The 24815-nt window shown below is 39.3% G+C and overlaps 1 protein-coding gene across 9 annotated transcripts in view; it reads right to left on the minus strand.

Moving 5' to 3' along the window:
- EML6 (EMAP like 6) overlaps window positions 1–24815 on the minus strand; it is a 272181-nt gene that overhangs the window by 154064 nt on the left and 93302 nt on the right. For all 9 annotated transcript variants that reach the window (XR_004820268.1, XR_004820267.1, XR_004820266.1 and 6 more), the window contains exon 3: window positions 3220–3379. Coding sequence is in view for 6 of the 9 variants with exons in the window: in XM_027623736.2 (XP_027479537.1) it covers window positions 3220–3379 (160 nt within the window). In the remaining 3 variants the exon portion in view is untranslated. The remainder of the gene's footprint in view (window positions 1–3219; window positions 3380–24815) is intronic.

Genomic DNA, 24815 nt, shown 5'->3' on the forward strand with positions numbered 1-24815 from the left:
TTGTAGAATTATCATATGGATTGGTAAAATTGAGCTTACGTATTTCACTAACAAATCCTTTCTGCCAATCAAAGGGTTTTGAAAATACAGCATCACCCAAGTAATAAGAGTATCTGAGCTTACATATTTCACTATGAGTGTCTATGTGTGTGTGCGTGTATGCGTGCATACATGTGTAATGACAGTCACATATAGCTAAATGCAAATGTGTTGTTATGCAGGGATTATTCAGTTTTCTTCAGTAAAGATGGCTTCCATCAGTAATGTTTTGTATAAAAAATACACAGTTGGAACTTTAAAAATGTGCCCTTAAGAAAGGGGGTCTTTGTGGGTTTCTTTCTTTGCTGTAAGTTTTAATAGAGCATTCCAGCAATGGAAATTATAATACGTGGTTGCATTTTTGTCCATATAAGAAAAATTTGAAGGGTGTGAATTCCATTTAGCTTATTTTTTTTTGTAATAAACACGGGCACTAAAGTAAAACCCACATTTCTTGATCGAAAAAAAGCCAAAAGTAATCTATTTTATTCATTTGTAATGACAGGCCCCATGGCTACCTAAAAAGCATTTCTATTGCCTTTTGTTATTTAAGAGGTGATGAGCCATTTGTCATTTTCTAAATATCACTTGATTCCAGTGAACTCTGTCCAGGGACTAGGGAAGACCTGAAGCAATAGGCATCAACAAGCCAGGAAATCCTTCACCGCAAGCAAATATGTTATTTTTCTCAGCCGACAGTTAAGTACCATGCGGTCCACTGCTACCCTCACCGTTCAAAATGGAACCTAAGAGAGAACGGCTAAGATTTTGACACAAATTAACAAAGAACTCAACGTTAAAGCTGGATTTCCTTCTGCTGCATTACATTTTTCTTGCAATGCTTCCAAACAAATTCTAATAATGGTTGCTAGAAAACCCAAATCAGAGAATACGCATATAAGTACCCACCTATGCATATGTATACACTTGTACTTATGTATGCATTCTGACATTCATTGAATTTAGTCAGGAAGTCAGTAACTGAAAATGTCAACAAATGGGACTACCCAGCTATTTCTCTTTAGATGTGGAATCAGTGGAAATCCATTCCACTACCCTAACCTGGATGAGATTACAAAGTAATAAAATAAAAAAACTATGTATGCCAGGTATGTAGTGAATCTAGTTCTAGAAAGAAAAATTAAAGAGTTAATGATCATTACCCTGGCAAAAGAGCAGGAAACACTAAGTAAATGTAAATTGTTAAAAAAAGTGATGCAAACCAGCTCAAGTCCTGTAATACACTCAACCTGCCCCAAACTCTCAGGCTGGTCAAGCCTCTCTGAATAATAACTTCACAGGTCTTTCCACAGCATGCCCCTACAGAATTAACTCTGAAATGTGCCAAAAACTGGATTGAAAAAATAAATTGGCAGAAATACGAGGAAGGGTGGCCCAGGATCACAGAAAAGGCTAGGGATAAGGCACCGTCTTAGTGAGGAGGTGAAGGTAATAGAAGTCAGGAATCCTCCCTCTGTGTGGGGGCTGCCTTTTCTGTAACATAGTTTGAAATTGGACACGTAATTAACATCTGTAGCATTAACAAATCCTTTCTGCCAAAAGTTACTGGAAGTCAAAGGTAAGAAGGAAAGTTTGTTGGCGGTCCTGGGAAGACTCCAGGAAGTATGTCCTTTGAAGACCTTTGAAGTGTCTTGGAAGAATGAATCACTTTAAGGGGCAAAGAAGGTGAGTAGTGCACTTTAGGTGGAGAAACAGTATGAGGGAGGGGCTGGAGGAGCAAAAGTGTAATGTCTGGTAGAGGAATCTCATGGAGGTGCCCAATTAGACTGCAAGGAGATTGTGAAGACAAGGCTAGAAAAGTTGGGTAAGCCCTAGAATACCCAGCCACAAAGTGTGGACTTCATTCACTGAGTTCTCCAAGCTTTTAGTGTTTTTAAAATAATGTTCTCACTAACCTATGACCCAGCAATTTCACTACTACTATTTACCACAAAGATACAAATGTCCACAATAGCCAAACTGTGGAAAGAGCCCAGATGTCCCTCGACAGATGAATGGATAAAGAAGATGTGGTGTACACACACACACACACACACACAATGGAATATTACTCAGCTATCAAAAAATAAAATCTTGCCATTTGCAATGACGTGGATGGAACTAGAGGGTATTATGCTGAGCGAAATAAGTCAATCAGAGAAAGACAATTGTCATATGATCGCACTGATATGTGGAATTTAAGAAACAAGGCAGAGGATCATAGGGGAAGAGAGGAAAAAATGAAATGAGACGAAACCAGAGAGGCAGACAAACAGTAAGAGACTCTCAACTATAGGAAACAAACTGAGGGTTGCTGGAGTGGGGGGGATGGGGGGGGTGGTTGGGTGATGGACACTGGGGAGGATGTGTGTTGTGGTGAGCACTGGGTGTTGTGTAAGACTGATGTATCACAGACCTGTGCCCCTGAAACAAATAATACATTAGATGTTAATTTTTTAAAAAAGAATAAAATCTGTAATTTAAAAAAATAATAAAATAATGCTTTCACAATTTTTTCAGTTGGTGAAATGTTTTAGTAAGCAACTAATGGTGTGGAGGCCATTAGAGGTTATTTAAACTGTCTGGCAGGGCATGGATTTGGAACCTAAAGGATGGTGGCAGAGAATGGGAAGGTGAGAATGCACGGGAGAGTGGCTGTCTTCATAGTCACAGGCCGACTCAGTGGCTGCTTGAATAGCAGGGGTGGGTGGGGAAGCAGGGGTTAGAGGAAACCTCAAGGTAAAGAGTCAAAGAGAATCTTCTCCGTGAATTATTAGGAGGTGGTGTTACCCTCTAAAAGCAAAGGGAACCAAGGAGATGCTCAGGGCTTGAAGTCTATGAAAAAGGTTGGGTCCATCTCTAATTCCAAATTTAGGAAGCTAAAATGGAAGACTAAGTGGAATTGCTGAGTCACGAGGGATCCGATCGACCTGAGTCCATGACTTACTTCTGGAGGTTTTTCAATCGATGGGGAGACCGAGGGAAACAAAACCGGGGCCCACCCAGGGCTGGGTGTCAGTGCGACAGCTGGAAAAGGATCTGATAGGAGAGGATCCTAGGAGGCGGACAAGGGGAGGCAGCAAGGGTTAATAGCCTTCTGAGCCCATAAGCTATGTGCACTGCAATTCCAGGTGACTGGTGAGAAGTCACTGAAGAAAACAAATGGAAAAAGATACACACCTGTCCATCTGAGTCGAAAGCCAGGCAGGCGACTCCATGTGTATGGACATCTTTAAGAATGGACACAGTCTGGACATTATAGGAATCCCATATGCATATATATGGCTCCTTCCCAACTTGGCCAGTTGCAACCAGAGTTTTATCTGGGTGTAAGGCAAGGCTGAAAAAGAAAAAAAAAAAAAAGCCTCTTTTCATAACCTCCTGAACAAAGTTAAGAAAAACATTGATTTTCTTTTATCCACATTTGTTTCTCATTTCAGTCATCTAACAAGAGAATCTCAAGAGGAAGAGTCTGAACTGTCCTCAAACTGATAAACTACCTGACTACTCTAATGGAAATGTTGAATGGCAAAGGGTGGCTTAGCACAGTTTAACAATAATTTCATCTGATCTTACCCACTTGGTTACCTTGAAAATCAGATGCTATAATGATTATAATTTTATGATGAGAAAACCTATACGGTTCTATAATTGCTTTATGTCAAGATATTTACTTACTGACTTTGAAAATATTACTCAGCTTTTTCAAGTTAGCTTTTGACTTTAATTTGGAAAAAAAAGCTGTTGCTAGGAGAAAGTGTGCTTCTCAAAATTAATTAAACCTGCTTGCACAAGCTCTGGATGCCATCCTCATTAGGATTTCAAAGCACGGAGGGGGTCTCAGAGTCAAGTGCTGTTTCGGTTTCTGTTGCCATAGATTACGTATTTTAAATGAAAATTTCTATTTTACATAAATCACTGCAAAACCAAGAGAACCACAAATTACCAGGCTGTAGTTTGTGTAACATTTTTCCTCTGTAGTCCAATCAAAATAAAACTTTGTCAAATACCACCTAGAATTTCAGGGAGTCTGGAGCAGTGAAGAGGAAGAAATGTCATCATTGTTATTCCTAGATGAGCAAATACTCTAATGTTTTAAAATCACTGTGTAAAGAAGTTGTGCCTTTCTAAAAATAGGTGTTGAAAATTTTTTTAAAAAAGCACATTACCTATATGAAAAACTAGCAGATGACTGTTTACACAATAAAAGAATGTTTTTCCTTTATTTCAACATTTACACAACAGAATTTTTTTTCCTTTTCAACTTTCAGCATAATTTTAATACAAATATATGCTCTATAAGCAGACTTGGATTTACACGCTGCTATCCCTTACTACCTCTGGTTCTTTGGGCATGTTCATCTCTTTGCCTCAGGTTCCTCATCTATAAAATGCAGTTACGCCATAAAAGTAGACAATATACAGAACACAGAGCATTCAGCACAGCACCGGGCTCAGAGTGAGCACTCAAAGCGAGTTTCATTATCATCATTTGTATAACTGGCATTTATATACAACCAACATATGCACATCTCTGTGGATACAGTGCGTTTTCAAACACAGATTACTTCCTGCCTCTCTCTGGTCTCCACGTGTGCTTCCCCCAAGTTCTGCAGCAACCAAGCTCCCTACGCTGTCCCTGCGAGCTCGTCCTCGTCCCGCTGAGCTCCCTTCCTGGGCCTCCCACCAAACCTAGTGCGGTCTTTTGCACGGGACCCTTGAGTACCATCCCCTTTCCTCACTGAGGATCCTCCCAGGCCCTTTTATCCCGGTGCCGGAGTGCAGCTAGTCTTCCCGAGTGTTCCCAGCACCCACACTGCACGCGTCCTCATTCACCGTATTGCTCCCCACGCTGGAGGTCTGCTCCACCTGCACTCTCCTACCCAGGCTGGTGCTTCGTCGGGTTTTTGTTTTCTTCTTTTTAAACAAAGAGGGTGCAGGTGGAGCCCTCACGGTGTACTCTGTAGCTGGAGGGGAGGAAGGTGTGAGTGTGGGGTCAGATGCAGGGGCAGGGAGCGAGCGGATGGGCTGGGAGAGACTGAGCGTCAGGGGTGGCTCAGGTGACAAGCAAACCCCAATCCTCCGTGATGTCTTGTGTCCCTTCCCCCTGCACTCAGAGTCATAGTGTGGGGCACTTCGTCCCAGGGGTCAGGCCAGGCGTTGGGACGGGCTCTGGCCCAGAGGCTATGCCGGGGCGCCCGGGGAGTGAAATGCACACAGCCCCAGCCGCAAGTCTACGACCTTGAAGGAGGAAAAAGGACTCGGACAGTGACTGTCTTCTGCAGCGGCCCCCGGGGCCCAATCCCACACCTGCAAAGGTCCAAGGTCGCAGCAACCGGAATGCAAAGTCATTGCACGTCCTCAGGGCCAGCTGTTCCTCCTAGCAACAGCGAGTTGTCTAGAATTGTCCCAGGAGATCCCTGCGGCTGGTTCCTCGAGCCTCTCCCCCAACAGCCTCAGAGCTTTGCTCTCCCTCTCTGACACAGCCCAACTGCCTGTGGCTCTGCACCCCAGCCCCCTCCAACCTCAAATGATGCCCACGAGCCTGGGCGGCGCCTGGGCAGGGTGGAGGCAGTGTGGGGTTTCCCAGGAAGGCAAACAAGGGGCAGGTGCGCTCCGCTCGCTCCGTGGCTTCTGATGTGTGGGGGAGTGAGTGCAGGGCCAGATGCAGCGGCAGGGAGGGGATGGCTGGGAGGCACTGTGTGTCAGAGGTGTTTCACAGGGCAGGACCCGGTCCTAGGGGCTGCCTCTGCCACCACTCGGGAGTTCCAAGGCCGGCAGAGGAGTCCTGAGACAGGAAACACCTGGGAGCTCTGGGATAAGAAACGCCTGCGTGCCCAGGATCTGAGTCGCCATCTAACAAGTGCTTGCTAGAAAATATATCCTCGGGAATCTTTATACGGAGTACCAGAAAAAGATAACACATATAAAAGGTGCAAAGGGCATCCATGTACAAAGACAATACTCAAATTTAGTCTTACAGAGAGTAGCAGAAAATGAAATGGGTCAGGTAGGCCAGGGCGGCCTTGTAAGCCCTTTTAAGCAGGCCAGGATGGTAAGGCACCACTGCCAATTATCAGAGGACATGGCATGAACAGTTGCATATTTTAGTAAGGTAACCCCAGCAGCAGCGAGGCAGTGGGAAGGGCAGGTGGGGGAGAAGTGTTAGGAGAAGAGGCAAGGAGGCCAGTAAGGGAACACGGACAGAGAGTGAGGTAAGGAGGGGTAGGGCGGATAGAAAAAAGGACTCAAGAGATACTTAAAGGAAAGAGAGAGAAAGGTTTTGGATGCTGAAGGCTAAGGAAAAGCCTGAGCGTGTCAAAGTTGCCTGAGGTTATTTGCCTGGGCAGCTTTTAAACTCATAGAACTTGCAGCATTAGAATTTAAAGCCTATGCAGCCTGATTCTGGGAAAAGATGGCCTAAGCCAATTTTTAGTGAGGAAACCAAGGAGATCCCTCAGGTTAGTACCACGCCTGTAGTCCTAAGGGCTATCAAGAAGAGGATCTGACTAGACAGTATGATCCATGAGGGAGGGGGCTGTTTCCATCACTCTACGCACAGTTCTGGGAACATCACATGGTAGAGTAAGCAATAAAGTGCTTGCAGAAGAGGGAGCAAACGATGCCAACAATCATGGCTACCATATTGCCTCTCCACACTGACGTGGGCAATAGGTTCTACACAGGAACTGGAAAATAAAGAATGAGTGTTTTCCTCCTAGATGGTCAGAGACACTATCAAGAGACATAAACGAAACTTTTGCCGGATCACAGCTTCTGTTTAAAAATGTTTGGATAGGGGCACCTGGGTGGCTCAGTCAGCTTAGCATCTGCTTTTGGCTCAGGTCATGATCCTGGGGTCCTGGGATGGAGCCCCACATCGGCTCCCTGCTCAGCGGGGAGTCTGCTTCTCCCTCTCCCTCTACCCCCACCCCAATTCTCTTTCTCTCTCAAATAAATAAATAAACAAATAAAATCTTTAAAAAAATGTTTGAGAGGGGCGCCTGGGTGGCTCAGTTGTTAAGCATCTGGCTTCGGCTCAGGTCATGATCCCAGGGTCCTGGGATCGAGCCCCAAGTTGGGCTCCCTACTCGGCGGGAAGCGTGCTTCTCCCTCTCCCACTCCACCTGCTTGTGTTCCCCTCTTGCTATGTATCTCTCTGTCAAATAAATAAAATCTTTAAAAAAAAAAGAGGCCTTCAAAATAACTCACCAGTCTAAATTACTCAATTAGTGGTATGACCCAAAAACATCCCATTATGGATTTCAAGTATTTTTACTCTGGTTATTCTTTTCCTTTATATCAAGGCCCATAAATTTATCACATTCATTAAAAAGTGCACATTGGAAATTTTTGTTTTTTAATTTTTTTGTCAAAAGTCCTTTTATGCTGTTCTTTACATCATCTATTCCCAGCTCATGATACCCACTGATCCAGGTTCCGACTTTGCCGTTTGAATATATTAGCAGTTATCTTTTTTCTCCTTTTGTTAAGTGGAGACTCTCTGACCTCACCTCTCTGGCTTGCATGCAAATTGATTACTGAAAATGACTCATAATGTTCCTATTTATCCATGTCTGTGTCAAGAATAGAGAGAACAACCTTTATTCATTTTGCCATTTGTTACCTTCCCATCAGCTCCCCAGAAACGTCACTTCTTCCCCCGGATGATGGTATCTGTGTATCTTTCAGAGCACAGTCAAGTGGCACCTTACTTTTATTTTAAATTTGTCATATCATTTCAACAGCACTCTTTAAACCTCATCAGAGACCAGAGGGAAAACCAACAAACTTTAATCTCTGGATTTGCAAGAGCATTATATGTATAATGTGTCCGTAATGGGAGAGTTGCAGAAGCACTTCTATAAGAAGCAGGTTGGAAGCTACCATCAGCTTCCCTTCTTCCCACACCTCTGCATTTAGGAGCTCCAGAATTTCCAGAAAAGTCATTTTAAGCAAGATCTGCTTTTGTCTAATCCCAAAACATCTTTGGAATTTTAGTTCAGAAGCACTCAAATGACAGATGTGTATATATGTATGTATTTTCCTCACATAAAACCAAATCCACCCCCTGCTGCATACGGCAAAACTGTTCTTCGCTCCTTCCACAGAGGTGCCCTGAGCCTAAAAAGCTAAACTACAGTAATGCCTTTAGATGAGCCAACAGATTAAAGGAAGTTAGGTCCCCTTATCCGATTAAGGGGCTGTCATGGAAAGAATCATACCTCCTGAATTCCTTCTGACAAGATTTCATCTATGAAATGGACAACTATTATGTACTTCCCAGGGAGAAAATGACAGAAGTGGAAAGCACCACCATTACACAATGTATCTGTTCTACTCTGGGTTTCCCATCATCTTCTTCACCATATCACAGTGTTGTAAGACTTTCTGAGACTGGAAGTATTGATACTACTTACTTATACTGGAAGTCTATCTGCCATTTGAGAGTCCATAAATCAAGTCTTTTCTATATTCTTCTACAAAAACTTGCCCTTTGCAAATCTTGCAAATCATTATAGTTATAAAAGCAATGCCACAATATTAAAACTTTAAAAATTAACTCCCTTTCTCCGAAGGTCTCGATACAATCGAGATCTCAGTCCACACCTATACGAAAAGGGTTGGTGTCATTCTATTTTTCCTTTGGTACTCAGTTTATTGCATTGATAGTATTATACATGCAACGAAAAGGGGATCAAGCTTTTAAAGAACTGCTTTTCTCTGTGTATATAAAAATCTGGTTCCCTTGGGAAACCCCATCTTCTGTTACCATAGCAATAGAAAGCACTGCAGAGAAGGACTTTCATCACCCTATCTGGGAGAAGGAATTGATTTGTTTCTCCAGCATGCCAGGAGGGCAAATGCATGTCTTTCTGATATCAAATGAAATCAGGATGATTTCCAAATATGTTGTGTGAGGAGATGAGAATTAATAGGGTTGTGGAAAGAGGGAGCCTTGCTTATAAAGGTTAAATAGAAAACACTAATCAACACTAATCATTCTTGATTCCTGAAGGCAAAAAATTATATTTGAGTACCTGTTCCAAGTGCAGCATTTAAAAAATGCTCATGATTCTGACTTTACTTTTTTTTCCAAGATTTTATTTTTAAGTATTCTCTATACCCAACGTGTGGTGCTTGAACCCACTAACCCAAATCAAGAGTTGCACACTGTATCGACTGAGCCAGCCAGGAGGCCCTGACTTTACTTTTTTTTAAGATTCATGTATGTATTTGAGGGGCGAGGGGCAGAGAGAGAGAGAGTATCCTCAAACAGACTCCCTGCCAAGCACAGAGCCCGACACGGGACCCCAAGATCATGACCTGAAAAATCAAGAGTCCGATGCCCAACCAACTGAGCCACCCAGCACCCCCTCCCCCGATTTTACTTTTTAAAGCCTCATTTCGTTTTATGCCCAGGCTACTTCAGTGATTCTCTCAGTAATACATTAATGTTATTATCTCTTTTTAAAGTAGTCTCACCAGGAAAGCATGAAAGCTTTCTCCCTGCCTACCCTGCAGATAACACTAAAAGAAATTTCCCGGTGTTGGAGGCATAAGTGCATCTGAGTGATTGGGCTGAACTGTCTGAGAGCAGTGGGGAGGCAGCTGCTTTCGGAGCTGGAGAGGGAGTGGCCAGCCTCAGGGGATGCGCACCAGAGGAAGAAAAGGCAAAGGAAGGCTTTATTTGAACACAGCAGCCTGGAGGTAGTGCGGCCACAGATGGAGGTGGTTGTGTTCTAGTCTTTGTCCTCCAGGATGCCCTCGGCACTAGAGTGCCATCACTGGGACCGTGATCTCATCTGATACCACAGAGGGGGAGGGCCCTGCCTTCCAGGTGGGCCTGGGCAGGATGAATGGAAGCGATGGCAACATGGACAGGCCACCAGTGGTCCATTGCCATGTTCTTGACCTGTGTGAGCTTGAGGGTACCTGTATGGTTGAGCATGAAGGTCCCTCAAATTGGACTTCTCAACAACCTGGATGAATAATACATTTAATGGGAATTAATGTGATTTAGAAAAATGAAGAAATGTAATATATCTTGCATGCTTAGTACCACCATACTTGTATTGGTATGGAAATATATTTTAGTAATACTTTAATACCACATCAAAGAGTGGTTAAGAGCATAGTGGTTTTGCTGCCTTGGGTCAAAGCATGCAGTGGCATGCTGAAGCCAGCTCAGACTGACCAGCAAGAGCTGTTAAATTTTAGCAATTTTGAGATCAATTGTTAAACACAACCACTGTCAAATATTAAATTATATAAACTTACAACTAAAAAAAATATACTAAAACTCATTACTTCCTAATGATTTTACTACATTTGACTATTATCTTGAGGTTATTTACCATTCTCCTCTCTCTGTGGTAGAAATACGATAGAATGATGTGCTACTGCACATCTCTTTTCAACTCTGTTTTCAATACCGTCACATTAGTGGTTTGAAATCAGCCATTGTAGGAGTATTTATGTCATGGAAATTAATAAATACCACAAATTAAGCCTTGATTTATTGTTTTGTTGGTTGTCTACCCTTAAGACATAGAAGGATAAAATGTTAATAATGCAGAATAAACTTAAAAAGGTGTCATGTCTGTAGCTGTTACATTGTGAATAACACAAAAAATTGAGAAAATATTCTTCCAATATTCAAAAAATATCATCCAGTTCAGGAGAGAAGTTGCTCACATCATTGGCAAATGATTAAAGTTCTGATATATGTCTTTGTTGTTTCACTTTTGTCTTAGTAATATAATCGAAAATACCAACATTCATGTCAGAACTACATTCATTTGTCAATGATGTGAGGGACTTCTTTTCTGAACCACAGAGTAATCAAGCATTCATTCCTTGTCTGTTTTGTCAGATCATAGTTGAACTGCAACCAAAGTTTGGCCACAGATACATGAGTTCAACAAAAATCAATGAAAGCATTCTATGAGAATCGATTGGCTGTATGGAATTTACAATAGAGCATTATACTTTTTTATTATTTGTAAATTGTGTGCCACCCATCATTTACACCAGTAAAATTTATCACAAACCTTTGAGGGTATATGCATACATTTTTTTCTCTTGAAGACCTGGTTATTAAACAGTCATCAGTACATCACTGAAGCATATCTCCTCTACTTACTGGCACAAAATAGTTTCTCACAAATCATCTTCATCAAATTACTCAACTTCTACGTGCCCCAGTTTCTCTTCCATAAAATAAGAATAATAATGGTACCTACCTGAAAGAAGGTAGGTATAATTGTGAGGGTTTAATAAATTCTAAGTGACAGTGACTAAAACAGTAGTGCTTAAAACCTAGTGAGCATTTTATAGGTCTTGTTATTATTAATTAACTGCCACATGATAGAATCTGCTCAAAACAAACATATATGAAACCCGTCCTTCACCCCTGAGTATTGACATTCTAGGCCAAGGAAAATCATCTCCATAGAGGTATTGTGAACTAACCTTCAAAATTTAAAAATAAGACTACCCTCTGAGAATTAAACCGTTAAGAACCACATGAAATGGACAAGATTGGTTATTTAAAGAAGTTATCCTGAGGAGGAAATATCCTAGGCAAGAACAGGCTTTGGAAATCTAATCCAGTCATGATTGACAGTGAGAGAATTTGGACTCAACTACTGAAATCAATAAATCTGAGTAAAAATGTTTATAGAAGGGGAAGTTCTGTGTAAAGCCTTTACAGAAAAGAGTCAGATTTAAGACAGTATAGTATTGGTATAAGGATAGACATATAGATTGATGGAACGGAATTGAGTCTAGAAATAGACCCACGCTTATATGGTCAATTGATTTCCAACAAAGGTGTTAAGGTAACTCAAAGGGGGAAGGATAGTTTTTTCAACAAATAATGCTGGAACAATTAGACATCCATACAGAAAAAAAAAATTTACCTCTCATCATCCACAAAAATTATCTCAAATGACCAGAGATCTCAGTGCAAGAGCTAAAAGTATACAACTGATAGGAAAAAAAACACATAACCAAACCTTTGTGACCTTTGAAAGGCAATGTTTCTTAGAGAAGAAACAAAAAACATGAGCTATAAAAGAAAAAAAAGATAACGTCAAAATTTCAACTTCTGCTCTTTGAAAGACACCATTAGGAAAAGGAAAAGGCAAGCCATGGGCTGGTAAAGAAAATTCACAAAGGATTTTTGCCCTCAATACATAAAAGAATGCTTACAATTCAATATAGTAAGAGGACAACCAAATTTAAAATATGGCCAAAAGACTTGAACATTGTCAAAGACAACTATAATTAAAAAGACTGACATTCCAGGTGTTGTGTAGGATGTAGAGCAATTGGAATGTACATACCTTGCTGATGGGAATGTAAAATGATAAATCACTTTGGAAAGTATTTGGCAGTTTCTTAAAAAGTTAAATATATACTTACTATATGATCTAGCAATTCCATTCCTAGTTATTTACCCAAGGTAAAAGATATGTCTAAACAAAGACTTATATACAAATGTTCACAGCAGCTTTATTTATAATAGCAAAAAACTGAAAATAATGCAAATGGCCATCAATGGGTGCGGGGATAAAGAAATTATTATATATTCATACAATGGAATTATTCTCAGGAATAAAAAGGAATGAATTGCTGACATACACATCAACATGGATGACTCAAAAACATTATATTGAATGAAAGAATCCTAAAGTATTCAGTGGAATATTCACGTCAATATCTTCACCATACAAAGGTGGGAGCCAAGAGATACTATCCAAAGTTGATGACTCCAAAAATAAAGGCATAAAAATATAACTTAAAGTTACAAAGGTAAATGATAAGGGAATTAAAAATAATGAAATAACCCTTCGGGGGAGAGAAGGAAAGGAAAGCAAGAACGGTGTATGTAAACTACATCCTCAAGTATCTTGGAAGGCAGTCAATCATGGGTTGGATTCTAAAACGGATTAATCACAAAATAGCAATTAATCATACTGGTTTGAGATATGGAGGTAACCACCAGGAACAAAAGAAAAACAAAAACAAAACAGTCCTAAGACTCAAAAGTGTTCCTTTGGAAAGTAGATTGGGGATGGGGAGGAGTGGGGCAGGGGCAGTTTTTAATTATATAAAACCTTTAGTAATCTTTGATTTGTGTATCTATCTTGCTTTGATACAAATATAAAAATTAAAGCAAATAAAAACAAAAAACCAGTTACAGAGAAATAAAAACTGACTCACTTATGCAAGAAAGAATATATCTGGTGGTTTAGAAAGTCTTCCACAGGCAGGAAGTAGGAAGGGATATCTGATGACTGTATCAGATTTATCAACCCCCAGATGTTCTCATCAAGTACAATTGTTACTGATAAAATGAATTTGATCAGCATGGCTTGTCCTACAATTCATTCTTTGAAAAAGGAGAAATACTGCCTTAAGGCTGTAACACAACAGTTTGGTAATGAGAAGTTTCACTAATGAAAGGGGTCTACATGAAACCCAGCTTTCTGGAGCTATTCATCTTGTTTTTTCCTCTTCAAGCAAGGAGCATGACTCAAGCATTGAGGGCTATATTTGGCAGAAGTCCTGTTAATTTCGGATAATTAAATACGCCAGTCATGTGTTTCAGTAAGGTCTGATTAAATACTTTAGAGAAGTCATTAGTGAATCCATCTGTTCTAGTGGCTTTGCCAGATGGCAAAATGTTACTACCTTTAACTGTTCTGCTTTTGGAATATTCTACTTCTATTGTAAAACAGTATGCAGTTATTTTCAGGGTAAGCCTTATTTGCTGTTTACATTCTCAAGGGATCTGGAAGGTGGAAGGCAAACCTCACAACTGTGTTAACACCATGCCAGCTGAGCCACAAGATCTCAAGGCTGCATTAAATGGCGTCTTGTTCCACTGCTGATTATAAATGATTTCATCGTTTCCATTTCCTCAAAATGTGCTACGTCAAACCTTTCAGATGGTGCTCCATTTGTGACTGGAGAGTCAGAACCACAGGGAGAGATAACCAGCTGTATTTCACACCTATGAGATTACAATACTCCAGGATGAGGAGAACCCTGGAAGTATTTCCTCCATGTGGATGGTCATCTAAATGGAAAAGCGGCCAGGTTTGACTTTTTAAAATTACAGAGTTGCACAGCTCTGTGAGAGTGCCATCAAATGACTATTTTATTTTTTAAAAGATTATTTATTCATTTATTTGACAGAGAGAGAGAGCACAAGCAGGGGGAGTGGGAGGCAGAGGGAGGGGGAGAAGCAGGCTCCCTGCTGAGCAGAAAGCCTGACATGGGACTCGATCCAAGGACCCTGGGATCATGACCTGACCTGAAGGCAGACGCTTAACCAACTGAGCCACCCAGGTGCCCTAAAATGACTATTTTAAAGTTGTTTTGGTTCTTTGGCCATGCAGAATTAACCTTTGACTTACTAATTCCCTAACCAGCTGGATCAAAATGCAAGGTATTCTCCAACGCATTGACAACGGCACCTTTGTACCGTTGTCGTCTAAGGTAAATGTTTAAACCCAAGTCATAACTGGCGACTTGGAGCTGCTGGAGGAGGGTATGGGCTGGCCTGATGAGGGTATGAGGCAAAGATAAAGCTAGGAAAGAGCCCTAAATTTTATTGCCACTCTCAACCTCCAAACCCTCAAGTCTATTCCAAGGCTAATAAGCATTAGGTTGAGCTGAAGCCCCACTCTCTCCTAATAAAGGCCAGATTTCTATATCTAATTGACTTAGTTGACTGTCATCAGAATTTATATTTATGGAACTATTACTTCCAAGACCACGCCCTGAGTGTCTGGGAACTAGGACTACCACACTGCAGCAACTCTTGCACTTAGAGCCTTGGTTTTATTTTGCTTTTGGTTGACAGCACCTCCCTTTATTTTTATTTTATTCCTCTTCCTTCCCCTCTTTTCTTCCCTTTCAAATTTTCCTTTGTCTTTACGTTGGGGTGTTATATTTTTTCCAGCATTTCTATGTGTTTGGAGAGGGGCCGGAAGGGTGGGAAGGTATGCATCTGTCACCTCAGTCCCACATGATTGCCAGAACTAGATGTCTATGCTTGACTCTTGACCACCACCCTCAATTCTGAACCGCTGGGATTCTATCATTGTAGAGCTAACATTGAACTAGGCATAATGACTAATTAAAATCTTTTTAAGATTTATATGTGCAAGAATATCTGTTTCTACTGAGTAGAGATGGTTACAGAGCAATGCCCCCTCCCACTACCATTATCTTTCATCACTGCAGATCTTCAATGCAATGTGGGCAATCTGGAAAAATCAAAATGGGGTGCAGGATCATCTATCTTTGAGTCACCTGCGTCTTATGGTAAAGCAAGAATATGTGATCCCAGAGGCCCAGGGAGAAGAGGCCAGAATGAGCAAACTGGCTCTTTCATGTGGGTATGAATTGGTATAAAGAAGAGGTGATTTCCATAAGAAACTGCTGAGCAAGTGTCTAGCACCTGTGCCCTTAGTAGACCAGGGGCCAAAGAGTACGATCAGACCTCCAGGTTCTAGGGGCAAAAACTGGTTATAACTTGGACTCTGCTGTGCCAAAAGAGAAGGGAGGAGGAGTACATTTCTGATGACTGGGTTCTCAAAAGCCTGAGAGCCAACCTCAGAAATGTCTTCTGGGATGTCCCTTTTTTTTGCTGCTTTTTTTGACTGCTTTATCTATCAACCACAGAAAAGAGTACCAGTATCTCCCACTGAATGTGAATGGATCAATTTCTCCAAGTGGGTCTGTTGAGTTTTGCTTTTAATTTTTTAGGCTATGTTATTAGGTACATACAAGCTTAGGACTTGTTAATTTCCTGGTAAGCCACTTTATTATCATGTAGTTACTTTCTTTATCCCTATTATTTGATTATGCTTTAAATTCTATTTTATAAGACAGTAATTGAGCTATATAAGCTTCCTTTTGGCTAGAATTTGCCTGGTATAGCCTTCCTATCTTTTTACCATCCACCTTTCTGCATTCTTAACCTCTAGGGCTATCTCTTACAAAGGATATAGTTGGATATTTTTAATCCAAGTGAAAATCTGTATCTATTAACTGGAGAATACAGTTTATTTGTACTTCATATAATCACTGAGATATTTGGATTTATTTCTGCCACTAATTTTATGCATTATTCATCCCATTTTTTGTTTTCTAGTTTTTCTTCCCTCTTTAATCTTGTTCAATTTCTTTTTTTTTCATTCTTTTTTTTCCATTCTTTGAAAGTTATGTCTTCTACTGTTTTATTATGGATTAATCTAGAAATGTTAACATGCATTCTTACAAAAATCTAAAGTTAAGAGTCATCTGTACCTTCTTTTTTGACCATGTAAGAACTGGAGAATACTTTTTAATTCCTATCTGTCTGGGCTCACATTCTAATTCTACCATTATTTTAATTGTTTCTTTAAACATACAAGTTAGACATTATTATTATTATTTCATGCAGTCAATATTTATTTAGTTAAGTGTACATTTACCAATTACTTTGCTCTCATTTCTCTTGCCTCTCAGACATTCCAATCTCACATCATTCTTTCCATCTTCAGTATTTCCCTTACATTTCTTTACGGGAGGTCTGAAAAAATTCTTGTTTTACCTGAAAATTTCTTTGTTTTGTCCCTATTCTTGAAATACAGTCTCACCAGATACATAATTCTAATATGATTCCTCACTCTATTCTCCACATTTCTAAACCTCTCTGTTTTAGACCATTTATTCAGATATACCTTCTTTTTTTCAATTCTGTTCATTTCAAAGCTCTAATTCGTTCTTTTTCAGATCTTATTCTAAATAGCGTCTTGCTCCTAATCTGTATTTTAATCCCATATTTTGTTTCTTTAAACATATTAATCATACTCATTTTTAATATCTAAAGTCCTCATGGACCTGATTCTGTTCCCTACATTTTCCTGTCTCCACCAATGATGCCTTATTTTCTTTAGATAGACAGATAGATAGATAGAGAGATAGATTTATTTATTTATTTGTTTATTTATTTATTTATTTATTTATTTTACTGAAGCCTCATGCTTCTTGGAATTTTATCTGTGGGAATTCTTTGAGACTCAGGGGAAAAGTATATTCCTCTAGAGGACTTGTACTTGCTTCTCTGGGCACCTGGGGACACCAGAGTGCAAGGATCACTGTGTGAGGTTTTGTCAGACCACACAAGCAGTGTGAATTTGTTTCAAGCCTATATGAGAGCCCCATCATGTGATCATAAATTTTCAAAAAGGAGATTTTATTTCCCTCTTCCTCACTAACATCTTATGCAAGGGAATTGCTTTGTTTTGTTTTGTCTCTAATTTACTGTTACAATGTAGGTCCAGGTCTTTGGGGTTCTAGTTATACCAGCATCTACCGTTAGACCATTTTTTCCTCTGTCACCAACATGCCATGAGGTCATCCAAATGAAAGCTCAAGAATACCAGAGGTTAGCACATGCCCCATAGCAAAGACCATCTTGAATACTGACTGATTTCTCTGGGTCTCAACCTTCACTTCATCTTTGGCCTCTAAGCATTCCTTGACCTACCAGCTTATTTAGAAATAAATTTTAAATTATATATTAAATATTTTATTCAGCATTTTAAATTATTCTCAGTGGGAGAGTTGTTCAGGTTATCTGATCTTGCACATTTCTAAAAATATGAAGTCTGTCCCTTCTTCTACAATCTCACTACTACTGCTCTGATTTTGGCTCCTTGCTAGTGTTTAGAATCCTTCACTGCACTTACTACAGTCTATCTAGAATCATGATTAGGCCTGTTTTAAACATGCATCTCATGTTGTGAACTATACAAAGATAGCCTGATTTATTATTTCACAATGCCACCATCTACCACACATACACAAGCACACAAATGCGCATACACTTACACACACTCATCCACCTACCCTCATCCACGTAGCCTTACATGTTCTCATCCACACACATGTTGTGGACCACTGCACCTTGCACAGGAAACACTCAATACAGACTTAGGTGAATCACATTTTATTTTTGTATCTTTAACTTTTGATGCCCAACTTATATCTAGATCATTGTTTTTGTGCAGTCTGTGATTTCTAGATTTGGCGATCATCTGAGATCTTGTTCTGACTACTTGCCGTGATTTCATTGATTTCTGCTCCTGATCTGTGACCCTGGATGGAGGAAGTGTGAGTGATGGATAAGAACTCCTATAGACCTGCGTTTGGTTTGAATCTCAACTATACCATTTACTGACTATAAGAATGTCAAAAGTTAATTAATATCTCTGGGCCTCAAGTTTTTTATCTGCTAAATGGGGTAAATGTAAACATTTAGCACAAGGTCTGGGACTCAACAAATAGAAGCTATAAGTTTCAAGGTCTTTTAGCACGACAACTAAAATTATTTTTTACCAAGTGAACTAAATATAAAACCTAAAACATGTAAGTTACTTATTTTGATTTTTAGATGTGGAAAATAAAAACTGAAATGATTATCTTTTTCTCATTCTTTCTCTTCTTAGGATCTCTTCTTAGGATCATACTTATAATTCTATCAGTATTTTTAAAGAATGTTAACTACAGGAGGGCAGGGATTTTAGTCTGTTTTCTCATCAGTGACACTGGATCAGCACAGTGCCTGGCACCTAAAGGATGTTTTATAAATACTTGCTGAATGAGTAAATAAGTCAACACGCGTAGCTCCGAATGTCTGAATAAGAGGAAGACAGGTGAAAGAACACATTAAATGAAATAGGCACTCTGCATGCATATAATTCCTGTCATAAACTCTGCAGAGAAGAAAGATCATGAAAAATGAAATTTGTACTCAACATGAATAGTTCCCCAAAATATTTATTTAAAATTATCCAGAAGATTAAAATCCAATTTTACAAGTGCCATACTGGCATAATATTTTAATTCACAGGGCCTCATGCTTTTCTAACTAAATTAGGTAGAAAATTAAAAATAACCACGTTTGTGATATTGGTTCTGAAAAATTGCATATTAGATTCCTTACAATAGTTGTATAGCAAAAATGTTAAACAGAAATGAAGAAAGGGTTTTGAAAGCCAAGAACACAGCAAACAAGCCTAATTCAAGGTCACTGATTTTCCTTTGTATTTTAGTTCAACACAAATGGTTCAGCAAGGAGAAAAAGAGCTTTATCTATATTCTATTATTCCACAAAAAGGACAAGCATGCCCTCCTCAGAGCAGAGGCATGACATCACACTGGGGAATCAAGCATGAATAAACTCTCCCTTTAAAAGAAGGCTCCCTCCAGAACCAGGAATTCATGCAAGCAGCTCTTCAGTGTCCAGGCCAACCTCACTCACCCATTACTTCATATTCACAGACATGTCATAGAAAATGATTTTCAACACTAATGAGAAATTTTTACAGAGCAGAAATTAATGTCCAGGGTTAAGTAAATCCAAGAAAACAGTACATGAAGGATAACTATTTAGGCTCCTTAACCCTTAATGTAATGGGAGTCCCCTGCCAGCTCCTATTCCAGAGGCTTTGTCCATGTGGTCAAGTTTAACCCCTAAGAAGGGTCTAGCTGGGCTGGAACTGAGAGTCCTACACACATACTACATAGAGGTAATACCCTCTACCTCCCCTTGCATTCTCCCCTTCTGATTTCATCCACTAAAGGTAAAAAATTAAAAAATTGCTTGAGGCCAAAAAATTTGCATTCTGTCCAGAATGGTGGTTCATCCATTTCCCCATCCAAATATCTGATATGCCAGAGGGTGCAGTGAGAATGCACTGAATGCAGGCTGTGCCCCTGAACAGGCCCAGAAAAGAATTTACCATCTTGGAGGGCAAAGTGTGGTCCATGAACCTCTAAGTCAATGTATGTTAGTTTTAAGAATAATGAAAGCACCCCTGAAACAAATAATACATTATATGTTAATTAATTCAATTTAAATTTAAAAAAAGAATAATGAAAGCATGCATGTAGTGGGGGGGGTCTCTGAAAATGGTGATTATTTTAGGACATGTTTGATGATAATTAATGTCCATAGTTTTAAAACAGGTACTCCCCAAAAAATCTGGCTATAGTGTACTCCTTAATTCAGTCTTTGTTTTGACGGAATAGTGAGTGATACCTTTAACACCTAAGTCCTGAGCTACTTGACCTTTCTAGGCAGCTATCTGATCCTTCTTCAACTACAAAAAAAAAAAAAAAAATAGGGCACAGAGTAGTTAAGTGTTGTGCCCAGAATCTCCCTAAGTTAGTGGCAAAGCTCTACATCAGCTTGACCTCTAGATCTCTAGATCAGCTCCCTTGGTGGCCTTAAAAAAACAAAAACAAAAAAAGGCTGGATTTCAAATGAATAACATGTTCTCTGGAGAAAGGCACTACAGAAATAACCAGATTGTGAGTGAAGGACCTGAACCAGTAACAGTTAACAAGCATTGTTTTTGTTAATCCTCAGCATAACCTTGGGGGATAGTTATTATGTTCTTACCTTGCAGATGGGGAAAGTAAGGCTCAAAATATGACGTGATTTGTCTAAGCTCAGTCCATAGATGCAAATTATCCAAATATGACTAATAAAAACTCACAAAGAATCAAGAAAAGTCTTACTCAGATCCTTTGGGCTAATATAAGGCAGATTTTGATCTCAAAAGGAAAGAAACAATTAAGTCTTTAATGTGTGCCAGTGGTTTGCTAGGCATTTCCAGAATGACTCTCCTTTTAAAGAAGTTCTATTGAAGATCGGAGAGCACCATTTAATAAGGAGCTGAGTGAAGATTCAAAGGGAGGTCTGCCTGATTCTGAAAATTTAGAGCCAAGTAATTTTATCTAACACCAATTTCCTTTCCATTACACCAGGAGCCAGCAAAATTTTTCTGTAGACTACATAGTAAAGAGTTTAGTTTTTGAAAGCCATAGCATCTCTGTGGCAACTACTTGACCTTGCCATAGTAGTGTGAAGGCAGCCATGGACAATATGTAAATGAATGAACACATCTGTGTTCCAGTAAAACTCTATTCATGGACACTGAAATTTGTATATCATAAAATTTTCATGTGCCATGAAATATTATTCTTCTTTGGATTTTGTCATTTAAAATGAAAATTTCATTTACAAAGAACTTTAGGTTAATATCCAAAATCTATAAAGAACTACTAAACTCAACACGCAAAAAACAAATTATCCAGTTAAGAAATGGGCAGAGGACATGAATAGACATTTTCCAAAGAAGACATCCAGATGGCTAATAGACACATGAAAAGATGCTCACCATCACTCATCATCAGGGAAATACAAATAAAAATCATGATGAGTTACCACCTCACACCTATCAGAATGGCTAAAATTAACAACACAGGGGACAACAGGTGTTGGCAAGGATGTGGAGGAAGGGGAACACCCTTGCACTGTTTGGTGGGAATGCAAACTGGTGCAGCCACTATGGAGAACAGTATGGCAGGTCCTCAGAAAGCTAAAAATAGAACTACCCTATGATCCAGCAATTGCACTACTAGGTATTTACCCAAAGGATACAAAAATACACATTCAAAGGAGGACATGCCCCCCGATGTTTATAGCAGCATTATCAACAATAGCCAAACTATGGAAAGAGCCCAGATGTCCATCGACTAATGAATGGATAAAGATGTGGTATGTATATACAACGGAATACTACTCAGCCATCAAAAAGAATGAAATCTTGCCACTTGCAACAATGTGGATGGAGCTATAGTGTATTATGCTAAGCGAGATAAGTCAATCACAGAAAGACAAATACCATGTGATTTCATTCATATGTGGAATTTAAGAAACAAAACATGAACATATAGGAGGGGGAAATAAATCATGACTTTTAATTATAGAGAACAAACAGGGTTGACAGAGGGAGGTGGGTGGGGAATGGGATAGATGGATGATGGGTATTAAGGAAGGCACTTATGATGAGCACTGGGTGCTGTGAATGATGAACCACTGAACTCTGTTCCTTAAACCAATATTGAACTGTATGTCAACTAACTAGAATTTAAATTAAATAAATAAAAACAAAGAATAAAATGAAATAAATAAAATAAAAAGAACTTTAAAATGTAAAAGCGTTCTTAGCTCATGGGCCATAGAAAAACAGGCAGCCAACCGGATTTGGTCTGTGGGGTGTTGTTTGCCAGTCTGAGTTATACTATCCTTCTTTTAGCATCTACTGGATGCCAACAGCCAATTAAGAATCCAGTTTGTCAAAGGGTTAAAAATCTAGTTTGTCAAAGGGTTATTTGACTTCTCAGCACCAAAATCCGTAATTTTGACATTGAGCATATGACTTACAAGAGAAAATAAGTTTTTTCCTTTTTTATTATAAAATATTTCAAACGTATAATTATATATACACTCATATGTACATATAATGTGTATATTTAAGGCATAAAAAATAAAATGAACACCCACGGACCCATTAGCCAGTTTAAGAAATACATTACCAAACAATGATGCTCCTCCATACCCCTCCCCAGTCACATCCTCTTCCCTCCCCAAGAAAATACCACTATCCCGAATTTTGTCTTCATCATTCATTAGTCTTTTTAATATATAGTTTTATTATGCATGTATGCAGATTTGTATTTGAATTTTATTTAAATAGTGTGTTATTATATGTATACTTCTAGGACTTGCCTTCTTTCATTCAACATTACATTGTGAGATTCCTTCCCCATTTGGTGTAGCTGTACCCCCCTCAAAAAAAAGAAGAGAAGAAAAAAAAAAATGAAAGAAAGAAAGCAATCAATATGTCTACCCAGAGGAGAATGGATAACAACACCATGGTATACAGAATATGATTCAGGAGTAAATTTAAATGAAATAAAAACAATAGACTTCTGAAACCAAATGGTGAGGGGGGCAAAAGTTATGCCACAGTTGCAAGGACTCAACCAGACTCCCAGTTGAAGGTGGAGGCTATTACTCTGAGACACTGGGCCTGAAAGGATTCCAGGCAGAACCTTGTTTCTAAACAAAGAGCAAAGGTTTGTGAATGGAAACACGGATGGGGAGAAAAGTAAGGGGAAAAAAACAAACAAACAAAAACAATAGATTTCTAACTAAAAATACAAATTAGATTTCAAATAGTCGATTGATGTTTAAAAATAAATGCCCAAATCCTTTAAAAACATATCTTCTGTGGAGTTATCAATCTCAAACATGATCTACATACATGCAGTTCACTAATGAGGGGAGAGAGGGAAAGGGAGAAAGGGAGAGAAAGAGGCTGCAAGTGAATTCCTTTGGAGAGTGTAATGCTGGTGACAGGAGTCGGGGGTAGGGCAAATTTCCCTGCTTGAAAGTGGTTCCTCCTTCTGGAAAAATGGACGTACAGAATTATGCCATGGAGAACCAAATTCAGCTGCTTGTAAGGTACATTAGTGAATCATAGACATGACTGATTGAAACTCAAGTGATGTACACCATTAGTCTTCTTTTCAAGCCAGTAAAATGAATATGCCTATTAATGCTATTAAAAATGTACATTTATCGGGCGCCTGGGTGGCTCAGTTGGTTAAGCGACTGCCTTCGGCTCAGGTCATGATCCTGGAGTCCTGGGATGAGGTCCCGCATCGGGCTCCCTGCTCAGCAGGGAGTCTGCTTCTCCCTCGGACCCTCCCCCCTCTCATGTACTCTCTCTCTCTCATTCTCACTCTCTCAAAATAAATAATAAATAAATCTTTAAAAAAATGTACATTTATCTAACTAGAATGACTCAGGTCCTTTGCCTTTCTGTATAAAAAAATTATGTCTACAAATTAATGTTAAAGCAGATACTTCACTAATGAATCTAGGAAAAATATCAGTACCACAAGTTGCATTAATTCATACTAAAGGACTTTAAAATTCACTGCAAATTACTGATTGACTTATAAATGAAAAGAATGTACTTAGAAATAAAAAACAAGAGAATAAATAATAAAATAAAATAAATAGTGTGTTATTTATTATGGCACGTCTATCTTATAACTTCATGAAAAGTATGTTGGGATACAACTAAAACTTCAAGTGTCTTTCTAGAACCTGTTTGCCAGTGTTAAAAAGCACAAAGTCACACTCACCAGTGACAATATGGCATGACTGTGGCAGACTTAGTCTATTTTTATGGCTGCAAACTTAAGCTTTTCCTCTCTTCCCCAAATTTCTTTCCTACAATTCTGAAACAGGTTTTTTTACCCCAACATAATATTATAAATATTCTAAGTATAATATCATATTCTAAAATACATTTTACTCCCGGCTCTTCCCAAATCAGTATCTTTCTCCAGGATTCTAGGAAGATTCAGGTAAAACTATGTTGAGCACTCACTAGATGTAGGGAAGTTAGAAGTGAGTGTGAGTCTACAGTGAGTTACAGAACCTGTCTTTAAGGCATTCATAGCTCAGTAAGAAAGACATGCATGTAAGCAATGTATAAGGTCGGGCAGATAATGCTGCAGTAACCAAGAACCCTGCAGTCTCAGTGGCTTAGTCCTTCCTCATGCCACACAGCTACTGTGAGTCAGCAGACGGGCTCTCCCAGGGACCCAGGGTGATCTAGGGGTCACTATTTCAAACGTGCCAGAGGGGAAAAAACGTGGTAAAGTAGACACCGGCTTTTAAGGCTTAAGCAACTTCTACTTCTATTCATGTTTCATTGGCTAACACAAGTCACATGGCCACACCCAACTCTAAGAGGGTGGGTGAGGAGGTGCAATCAGACCGTGTGCCAGGAAGGAGAGACAGCAGGAATATCTGTGAATAGCATTAATGAGAACACAAG

Source organism: Zalophus californianus, chromosome 8, assembly GCF_009762305.2.
Source record: "Zalophus californianus isolate mZalCal1 chromosome 8, mZalCal1.pri.v2, whole genome shotgun sequence".
NCBI classification, from domain to species: Eukaryota; Metazoa; Chordata; class Mammalia; order Carnivora; family Otariidae; genus Zalophus; species Zalophus californianus.